The sequence below is a fragment of the Vipera ursinii genome, assembly GCF_947247035.1.
Source record: "Vipera ursinii genome assembly, chromosome: 5".
Classification (NCBI taxonomy): domain Eukaryota; kingdom Metazoa; phylum Chordata; class Lepidosauria; order Squamata; family Viperidae; genus Vipera; species Vipera ursinii.
This window is the reverse complement of record NC_139518.1, coordinates 26,633,588-26,644,941: the sequence shown is the minus strand read 5'-3', so window position 1 is coordinate 26,644,941 and position 11,354 is coordinate 26,633,588. Positions and strand designations below refer to the sequence as shown.

Sequence of the window (11,354 nt, the reverse complement as noted above, 5' to 3'; positions counted from 1 at the left end):
CGCGCACATTTTCTTTCTTTTACCTCGCTGCTAAAGAAAGATTTTGCTAAACTAAACCTCAGGCAAAGCCGTGAGGAGTTGTCCCTGCAGGTTTCTCTGCGAAGTTTATTGGAAGTGATTTCCCATTTGCAAGATAATACTACTAAATGTTTGAAATTGCTTCAGCATCTTAGAAAACCTATTCATGGAAAAGACACTACCGGTACCTTTCTTTCTTTCTTTCTTTCTTTCTTTCTTTCTTTCTTTCTCTCTTTCTTCCTCCCTCCCTCCCTCCTTTCTTTTTTCCTTCCTTCTCCCTTCCTTCCTTCCTTCTTTCTCTCTCTCTTCCTTGCTCCCTCCATCCTCCCTCCTTTCTTCCTTCTTTCTCTCTCCTTTCTTTTTCTTTCTTTCTTTCTCTCTCTCTTCCTTCCTCCCTCCTTCCTTCCTTCCTTCTCTCTCTCTCCCCTCCTTCCTTCCTAGTATACCGGTACTATTTGGTTCAGAATATTTTTTTTCTTGTTTTCCTGCTGTAAAAACTGGGTGCGTCTTATGGTCAGGTGTGTCTTATGGTCCGAAAAATACAGTATAGAATATAGATGTATTATCCTACAAATTAGCAAGTAAACAAATTCTAGATGTTATTGGAAAAATATAATTTGTTTTCAAAAGAGCAAATGTGTTATTTTTAGAAGTGCAGATTATTAAAATAACTATCAGCTCACCTTGGTGATGATAACATCCTGCTTCTGTCCAAGTCTATGACATCTGTCAAAGCACTGGTCCTCTGCAGCAGGATTCCAAGCCTAAATTGCACACAAAGAAATATGTATTCATATCTAAATTTCCACAGAACCTAGCCCTGACAAAGATAATTTATTTTAGAATAATGTATTTTAGTTATTTTTTATTAAAAATTACAACTGCAATAATAAAAACTAACACAAACAAGAATAAAGGCACAGAGAATATAAACAAAAAAATAAGCAATTTACTGCAGTTATCAGAGATAACATAACTAATTTAACCCTGATCTCAAATAAACCCACTTTCTATTCCTTCTTTTTAACAATCTTGTTTAATCTCATCTAATAGTTTTAGAATTTGATTCTTTTCATTGATATGTGTGTGAGTATTCCTTCTCAAAAAAATTATTCAATGCTTTAATGAGCCTCTTGTAAATCCAATATAGAAAAATTATCTTCATTTGTTCTTTGTATATTCCTTTCAATTATTAAGGCATCAGGAGATTTCTTTTGTATGTCCAGTATTGCATTTTTCCCCATCATTCCTCTGTTTGTGATTTTTAAATCTATGTTCAGATAAGTCTCAATCCTGTCAGGCAGAACTTGTTCCTCTTCCATGAGATATTTTAAGCATTATATATAGAGGCAAATTCTCCTAAAATTAACTTTTGGATCCACTCTTCAATATGTCCAATGATTTAAAAAAAGTTCATACTGTAAGTTGAATTTAAGTGTTCTTCTCCTTTAATTGTAAACCTTTCATTCCTCTGGTTCCCTCTACTGTCCAACCCCCAAAGTCCCATCCTATCATTTTAAAAAAAGAATTCAAAATAAATATTTTCCCATGGGAAATATTCTTATAATCAATTCCAAAAATTTTGTTTCAAATCCATCTGGACCCTTAATCCATTTGTAACTTTCTAAAATTGAAGTTCTAATCATCCTTTTGCTGTTTATTACACACACACACACACGTTTTTTAAGTCCTTAAAGTTGTATTTAAAGTTTCTTTGACTAAATATTGAGGGAAACTCCCCAGATGTTTTCAGACTTATCAATCCAAAGGTTCCTAATTGTTGAAAAGCAGTTAATAAGAAATTTCCAAAAGTGATTAGAAAAGGAAGTATATGAACCCAGTATCCTTTTAAAGGCGCCAACCATGGTTTCAACAAGATGGCTCTTCTCATCTCCTTGTGATCAAAACCCACCACAATCCTATCTTTCTGTCTCCTCATGAGAAGCATCTATCTGGAGCACTTATGGGCCATCTCGGGCAGAAAGGAATTCCGAAGAACCAGTCTATTTGAGGGTTTCATTCTGCTGTGATGGTTTGCTCCACTTCTAGACATATGCCATTTCTTCCCCAGAAAAAAATAGTTGTATATGCTTTTTGTGTTTTATAGATAAAACACAATGCCTATTCTTATGAATATTACATCATCTTACATTTCAATTCCAAATAATTAACACTATTTGGAGGGAAGGGAAAGCATTCCATTTCAAAATGTTGTGCTAATGAGAGAATTAACATGAAGAGCACACATATAATATAGATAATAGCTCAGGTTTTAATCCAAACACAGCCAAATTGATTAAAAGTTGTTCCCTCTTCCCCAATACTAGAAGTAGCCTCATTCCTCATTCCTGCTTAAGTGTCTAAATTAGTTGTATGGAATATTAAATATCAGCAGGGAATTTATACTTACAGGATCCATTAAAAATACTCGGGAAGCTGCTGTTAGATTCAAACCAACTCCTCCAGCTTTCAGTGATAACAACAGTATAGCTGGAGATCCAGTTTCATGGCTTTGGAACTGCTGAATTGCTTCTACTCTTTGTTTCTGGTTCATAGACCCATCTAAACGAACGAAGAAAAATCCAGATTCCCTGAGAAACAAGAACAGCATGTTATACAAGTGTCAGTCTCTTTATATTCTGATCCTTGGAATGAAGTTTTGATTTTATGTTTTCCAAATCACATTATTATTATTATTTTATTATTAACATACACATGCTGCCCAACTGCCAGTGACTCTGGGCAAGGTTTTTTAATTTATTTTAAAAATAAATTATTCTTAAAATAATTTTATTAAAGGAAACATTTTACTTACTTTAGTGGAGTTTCTATTACAGAGAGAAATTTTGTGAACTGTGAAACAACTAAACTCTTAATAGCTGGATTTTGTTTTCTTAGCTCAATCAAAGCATGCATCAGTGCATTGACCTGAAAGACAAAATAATTCTTTTTAATTTTTAAAATGATTTCTTTTTTTTCTGGTTTTTCCATTATTCATGAAATCCATGCGTATCTTCTGTCTTATTTGCCAGCTGAATGTGATTTCATTTTCTACACCCAACTACGCAATGTCCTTGCAACTTAAGCAAATTAAATTTAAGCAAATTAGCTTTCCCAAGTTAATACTGAAATGTTATGAAGTCTACAAAGAAAGCTAGTTTCTTTTATGGAAAGTTATAGTTCAGAGATCTAAACTGTTAAACCTGAAAAATAATTGATTCATATTTTAGTGCTGTATAGAATAGTTTTTGAAAAGTAATAATTACAGAATCAAATTTACATATTGGTTTTTATTCAGATGTCTTATCACAAAGTTGGAAGGTGCCATTTAATGCAAAAATCCAATTCCTCCCCCTAATTTAGAGAAATACATACAGACAAGCCAGTGCAAATCTTTGAAAGTTTTCCTAGCATTTTCTAAGGAGTACTGCTGTTTTCATATCATGGCTGAAATTAAGGAAGACTAAACACTCCAAAAATCTCAGCCTTAAATGTACATTTAAAAACAAAAGTGGACATGATTCAACTTCCCTGGCTACAACACTGTATTACCTTATGTTACAGAAAGTATTACCTTATGTTACAGAAAGAAAAAACAAAAACTTAAAATACATTCTATGACAGGACAGAGTATAACAAACTGTACATATAACATCTGTAATTTTTTTGGGTAAACTGTCTTTCAGTCAACAGCGTTATATTTACATATCTTTCAGTTGTATCCTGATATAGGTGCTAATAAGTCGTCCTTACATTAACAACTAATCAAACAATAGTCATCTCAGCAATCCTCCTTATGTCTAACCAATTGTACAAATTTTGCCAAATTTCGTAATACTCTGTTTCAGTCTTATTTTTGATCTCTAGGGTTAACCTGTCCATTTCGGTGCAGGATAAAATTTTATTTATTATTTCTTCTTCAGTGGGTGTTTCCTTTCTTTTCCATTTTTGGGCATATGACAATCTTGCTGCGGTTAAAATATGCAATAATAAATAGAAAGATGCTTTGCTGAGTTTATCATTAATAATCCCTAATAAAATGGGATTATTATGTACATTTAATACAATTTTCTAAAAAAAAAAACTCAGTCTTTCTCCGGCCATCTTAACTACCAGTATCCCAATATGGCACATACTACCTACTTACCATTCATTATCTTCCAGCTCTTTCCCTGGAGGTTATTATACCAAATATCCTAATACACCTTCTCTGACTCTCCCACTCAATCCATAAATTTCCTAGTGTCTTTCCTCTTCTTCCCCCTTTCCCCCACATAAGCTATCATTGCCAATGTCTATGATTTTTTTCCCCTAATTCTTATACTCACCTCCTGAACCAGGTTGCCTGGAACAGCTACATTTGATTAAATCATGTTAAACACACATGCTTTCTTTTGGGTATGACCTACGCAAAACAATCTTTTGCACATCATAATTAAGCATTAATTGATCACTGATTGCCTCTTTTAAATTTTAACTAAATTTCAGTCAAGAGAATCCAGATATCGAAATCTTAGTCAGACTGGCTGCAACTAAAAACAAGTTCACAACCACATACCAGCATAGTAGATAAAGTAACAACAAGGCAAAGGCAGGGAATTGGCAAGACTGTCTGAATGAATGCCAACAACCTTTGTGCCACACTGAATAGCAACTTGCTTATGCAGCAAAGTTCTACTGCATCCATTTGGAACTATTGATGGTCATTGAGGAAGATCATTTAGTTAGCATTTTTCTTTGTAAGCAGATCTACAAGACTGACAGCTCAAATTTGCTCCAATACTGAAAGGTTCCTCCCCCATCATAAATGTTCCTCCTCTAACCATTTCTCAGAGGAAAATACCTCGAAGTACCCATTCAGCTGAATTCAAAACATCCAGTTTCTAAATAATTTATCCAAATATTGTACTATTTGAAATACAATAGTTTGGTGTACTTCGACACATTTTTGTAAAGCAGACACACACACACATATGAAATGCAGAATTCACCTTTGAACTAGATGTCCATTGTTTAGTATTTTTTTCATCGTCAGTTTCTTCCAAATTGCATTCTATTAAATGTTCTGACAAAACTTGCTTTCTACAAAGAGGACATTTTGCATATGCCTGAAAAATAAAACTATTTATTGTAAAAAAATGCACACAACTGGAAGCAAATAATGCCACAAAAAAGTTTGAAGTAAAAATATGTATTTATATTAATCAGACTAGAAAGAGTAGACCCAATATGTATTTGTGCTGCCTCAGAAGACAGTTATTCCAAGAGATTATATGAACTTTTAACCTAAAATATAGAGATATAAGAACCTTTTTCCCCCAAGAAAGTTTAGCTGACTGACAAGATATACTTGCACTGCCTTAGAGTGCATTCATGCAGAGGCTTAGTAGTTTATCTAGTAGCGAATATTTAGTTTTTTCAAATTCTCATGTAATCAATGAGCTGTACAGACAGAAGTACATTTAAAATAATTATATAACAAAGCTGCATATATAATTATATATTATATAATTATATAACAGAGCTGCAGATAAACCATCTAAATAACATCTAAAATCAGCTGATAACTCATTAGTTTAACTTTAAATAAATATTATATATAAAAAGGACAAAAATTGTTTCTAGAGACATTAAGTTCACTGTGAAAGTAATGTACGACAGCTGTCCCCAACCTTTCTTGCTCCGTGGACCAACAGTGGCGGCAAAGTGGGCTACCTTCACATGCTTGCCTGTCACTTGAGTGGCTCAGATCCCAATGGTCCAACAGTGGCGGCAAAGTGGGCTACCTTCACATGCTTGCCTGTCACTTGAGTGGCTGAGATCCCAATGGTCCCTGGGCTGGCACCTGTCCACAGACTGCGGGTTGGGGACCCCAGCCATAGGATACTGGAGAACATTCACATTAGTGTGAGCAAAAGAAAATAAAAGAACGAAGTACTGTCCACCCATCTTGGACTAATACACATCAGTCTGAAATAATTTTGTGCAGGTACCTGATGGTAATAACTTGCCTTTTCTTTTTGGATGACTTCACAAATGCACGGCTTACAGAACACATGGGCACAGTGTGTTATCACAGGAAGAGTCAGCGAATCCAAGCAAATAGCACATTCTTCGTCTGATCCAGAGCTTAGAACTAACTTCATCTTCTGTATCAATATATCACGCAGTTCTTCAGAAGTACCTACACATTAAAAAGAAATATTACAGATAGAGCTTGTAAGCTATGTATAAATTAGGACTGTGCTTCAGATTCAATTCCAAAAAAGAGCTTTTGGAATTCAGTATTTGTCAGCAGTCTTATCTGATTCTCAAATCACAATGCTTCTTCTGAATTGAAACAATGTACAGCCCTGATATATATGCAGTTACAAATTACCACTCTATTATATAATAGCTAATAAAAAAATCAGGTTACATGTCTACTGAACTGTTAAAATGTACTCACTTTCTAGAGAACTGGATGGAGAGATATTGGAACAGAGAGATGGGTGACAGCACAACTGTCTCAATCTGAGCAAAGCACCAAGAACATCTGCATAGTGGGCCAAAACACTTCCCTCAGTAAAATACCTAAAGAATAATGTCGATAGTAAAACAAACTTGTTATAATAGGATTTTGCAAATTCTATTTACTGGATCAAAATTATTGCATTGGAATAGAATTTTGCAAAAAAATTTGATCCAGTAAACCAAGCATTCTCTCATTGTTTTTTCACCAGCTCTCATGTCTTAAAACAAGCCTGTTCCCATTATATTCACACTAAGAAATTTTTGGTTTTATCTCAAGTGCAATCTAGATCATTCTATATAAATTGTGCTTCATTTTTTAGATTCCACTTTGCTTTATCTTTCATAATGGACACCAATGATAGCACATAATATAATAGATGCATAACATAATACATAATAGAGTTTACAATTTCTTTGACACCATCAACAAAAGCAGAAACACATAGGCACATGCATACCCTTTTTAGCAGCAAAAACGATTATAAAATTGAACTAATGAGTCAGTCTAACTAAAGTATACAATGCAGATAGTCTTCCACTGAAGTTTGTGTAGTGACTGTTTGAAGTTACAACAGCACTGAAAAGTGACTTATGACTGTTTTTCGCACGTACTTAAACTTGCAGATGTACTTAGAGAAAAGCCCACTTTGTATAAACATACAACCATGCAACAGCTGATTAGAATAAATTAATGTTACTATAGTTTTCATAGTTTATTTTAATCTGGTCATCATTTATTAATCATATTAGCAATGTTTATCCTAAAATATGCAAATGTCATTCTGTATAAAATCTACTTCTTTATATAAATCAGAATTTAATACAGGTAATGGAATTTTTTTCCCATTTAACAGCTGGCACTATTTACCTGCTTATAGCAGCTTTAGTCTCATTTTTCACAGAGAGATAGAGGGCACTTTCTTCATCTGTAAGTGTAATATGCTGAATAAATACTTTACGTTCTGGGAGCTTCAAAACTGGCTTCCCATTAACTTTGCTCGTTTTAGTTCTTCGAAGAGTAATGCTCTTAATCAGAGATTGTAAACGCCTAGGAAAATACAGAAATATTCTAACAATCTATAACCCTATCAATCAGAAAATATGGAAACATTCACAAAAATATCATGCACAAATATGGAAATATTTACAAAACAATCTATAATATCACACATGCCATATACACAATCACAAAGCCAGCTCTTGTACACAAGGTAAAGGTGAATATTTTCTGAACGTCATCTAAACCTGAAGGTTTCAATACTTAAAAGTGTTTTAAAGAATATTTTAAATGCTAAAAGCATTAGTTTACACATGTATTGTGCTAATCTTCATAGAATATCTAGAATATATTAGATGCAGTTTATACTTAAGCCCCCTTTCATCTCCCAAAGTGACAGGCCGCTGGATTGTTCTGTGCCACCACACTCTCTCTGTAAAAGGCTTCAACTTTAAGAAGGAAAGGAGAGACCACAAGTCCTTTAAAGAATTCTGAATAGGCGTGCCTGAAACGAGGACAGAAAAAAAATACGCCGTGCATCACGCTTACTCGGTTTAGGTAAAATAAGTCTCAAGGATTGCTTAACAAAAAAGTATCTCATACTCCACTCCTCATTTAGTGACCAGATTGGTTCCAACACCCAGTCTATGAGAATGTAGCCGCCTTACTTAGGCTGCCTCACACCACTGTCTGAGCCTTTCTCCTATAGAGATGGTTGCTTCCAAAGAATTGCAAGAATCGAGCCTGTTAGAAAAATGGCCGGGTAGGCTTGGTGAGTGAGCAGGAGAATGAGGCTACCTGAACTGAGGCAGCTTTGCTTGCAATGCTGGGCTGGGCAGGCAGTGAATCTTCCTGAAGCTTTGCTTACTCTAGTGGGCTGGGTGGGTGATAAGGCTTCTCAGGCTACGGCAGTTTTACGTGCATTAGTGGGCCATCTGGGTGGCTAAAATCGGGGGTGTGGGAGATAGGTGGGGAGAGTTGCAGCGCCCATGTGGTAGTAAAGTGCAGGTTTTTTTAATCACATGATTCAGGGGGGTGTTGCCTTACGTTGGACACTTGAACGCAAGTCCCTTTGTTCAGCCCCGCTGTAATTTAAACAATTACTGAACAAATGTTCAAAAGTTGAGGACCACCTGCACAGGACTGAACTACTGAATCTTATCTTTCCTCAGATTTGTGTATATGTGTGGCACTTCAAATTCTCAAAGAGAAGGACCATGAACAATGGTTAGGAAGATGCAGCATTCTGTTAAGACAACTGTCCCCAACCTGGTATATACTGCAATATTGAATCTACAGCAGACATGTCAAACACAAGACCCGGGGGCCGGATCCGGCCCACGAAGTGGTTTCATGTGGCCCCCGAAGCCATCCTGGAAACAGTGAGGGAACGGCCCCCGCTGCCTTGGCCCTGGCCCAGAGACCCTCCTTCTGCCAGAGACCCCCAGATCTGTCCCACTCCTGCCCAGGCCCCATAGGCACCCTTGATGCCAATGATGTAGAGCTAGCCATGCCCACCCAGTAGGCCATACGCACTCCAGCCACGCCCACCCAGTAGGCCGCACCCACCCTGGCCATACCCACACGGCCCCTCGAGGGCAACCACAATGCTGATGCGGCCCTCAATGAAATTGAGTTTGACACCCCTGATCTACAGCATAAATACCTGTCAAGATCCATCTTCTTTCTGCATTCAGGTCTAGAACAGCTTTTGTCTGTTGAGCACTTGGATTTCGTATTGTATGACCTTCATCCAACACAACTCTCAGCCACTTTAATTTATGTAAAGGACTGTTATCTCTGGTCTGGAAATATATAGATATAGATATATTAGCCACTTTAGTATTTGAAATGAATAAAATGCTGAACAAGCATTTTGGGGTGAGTTTTTTTATTGTTATTGCTGTTGTTATTAAAATACAAAGGCAAATATTTTTTGTTTTTGACAACATCAGAAGAGCTTTTATGATTTTGCAAAGTGGAAGAGGGAAAATACATTAGCTATTTTGGTATCTGAAATAAATAAATAAAACGTTGAACAAGCATTTGGGGATGAGTCATCTTATTTAAAACACGCAGAGAGAGAAGGAATTTTGAGAATTTCCCCAGAAGAATGATTTTACAAAGTGGAATAGAAGTCATTGTGTGTGAATTAGGCAGCCATATAAATCTATTTATTTAATAAATACAATACAATACAATACAAAATAAAATCTGGAATATTGAAAGTTCTTTTCACTTCTGTAAAAACCATTCTCACAGCAGAATATTAGCAGCTGGATTCATGTTTAGATTACCAGTTCTGTGCCATCCCTACAATTGTCAATATCAGCCGACAGTAGCTGACCTTGTCTGGGCCCAAAGGTCAAACAGGGTCAGGCCTGATTAAAACATGAATGGACAAACTGGAGGAATACATGAAAAAAGACAATGGCAAATCAATTCCACACCGTTCCCAGGAAAACAACAGGAAGTCAGCTGGAATCAAGCTCTCTTTGAAGAAAGCATTACTTTTTTTTACAATTGTCAGTTCTACCAAGTTATTTTTAGCCTTTTAAAGAAAGAGGTAGGAGCAATGCAGGTAATATTAGATGAAATCTGGCAGCCCTGTTAGAAAACTATAACCTCCTTAATGCCAAACAACAATGCATGAAGGATTTGAAAAACAAAGTAGCACAATGAAACTACTCCCAGCAGTTTTAAAAAGTATGAAACTACCGTAAATTCAGCATGAGAAAATGTCTTAATTTATATGAATTTTACATTACCCTTTGTTTAAAAAAAAAAAGCTCTTGGAATTTTTCGGTATACTCACCCCATAGTCAGTAGCTAAAACATTGTACGTTGTTAAGACAATATCCTGCTTGGAAAGTACTGTCAGATCTTTGTTCCGTTCTGAGCCGTAGTAAACATAAGTGTTTAGCTGAATATTTGGATCAACATGTTGGTCAAGCTGGTCCTAAAATGAGAATTGACCAAAAAGTACAACTGGCTGTGTCATAAATTTCACAACCTGCAAATTCTGCTCTAATCCGTGCTACATTAAGTTTCCTGGTACAAAAAAAAAATAAAGCTATACAGTGATATTCACCTAAAACAGATTTATTTGCTGTCAGTTGTTTCTTCAGTTATGATTCCAGAGGAAATGCAATTACATTAGTTTTGATATGTGACATTTGTGATTATTCCCTCAGGCTTTGTACTGAAGAAAATTAAAAAATGATGTGCCTTTCTTTCGAGTATAGGGATTAAGAGATTTAGTTACTTTGGTGAAAGTAGAAACTACATCATCATCATCATATCCTGCCTTTTTTATATATAACTGAAAGTTGTTAGGATGCTGAGTCTTAGACTATTAAAGGTCTACAGCTCGACAGTTCAAGACCCGAGTGCCCCAAGATGGTATGAGCTCCCATTACTTGTCCCAGCTCCTGCCAACCTAGAAGTTCAAAAGCATGCAAATGCAGGTAAATAGATAGGGTAAATAAGCATGCGGCAAGGTATCATTCTGAGTTTCACCATACACTCTCTGCTGAGGTGTGATGTCATGCCAGCCACATGACCGTGGAAACAATGCTGGCTCTCTGCTTAACAAATGGAGATGAACACTACTCTCTAAAGTCAGTCACAACTAGCAGGTAAAACCCTCAGGGACACCAAGGTGGCAAACATAACTACCAGTCCTATTTTTTCCTCAACAACTCCAATCAAGGTATAGAAATATGTCAGCCACAATCAAGAGAAATGGGAGGCATCAGAGCTAAACTTCAAGTGTTGTTGCAAAGGGTCTGAATACTTATGCCAATATATTTCAGTTTTTTTTCTT

At 36.0% G+C, this 11,354-nt stretch overlaps 1 protein-coding gene across 2 annotated transcripts in view; it reads right to left on the bottom strand.

Annotated features, from left to right (window-relative positions):
- Positions 1-11,354, bottom strand: part of HLTF (helicase like transcription factor) — a 30,258-nt gene that overhangs the window by 1,219 nt on the left and 17,685 nt on the right. Inside the window, exons 14-23 of one of the 2 annotated variants that reach the window (XM_083364422.1) lie at positions 10,344-10,487; positions 9,195-9,333; positions 7,898-8,033; positions 7,400-7,579; positions 6,467-6,591; positions 6,030-6,202; positions 5,010-5,126; positions 2,834-2,946; positions 2,429-2,609; positions 702-782 (exon numbers count right to left, since the gene is read on the bottom strand). In XM_083364422.1, coding sequence (XP_083220548.1) covers positions 702-782; positions 2,429-2,609; positions 2,834-2,946; positions 5,010-5,126; positions 6,030-6,202; positions 6,467-6,591; positions 7,400-7,579; positions 7,898-8,033; positions 9,195-9,333; positions 10,344-10,487 — 1,389 coding nt within the window. Of the gene's footprint in view, positions 1-701; positions 783-2,428; positions 2,610-2,833; positions 2,947-5,009; positions 5,734-5,804; positions 6,203-6,466; positions 6,592-7,399; positions 7,580-7,897; positions 8,034-9,194; positions 9,334-10,343; positions 10,488-11,354 lie in introns of those variants that run through there. The other variant, XR_014492725.1, reaches the window with a different exon arrangement.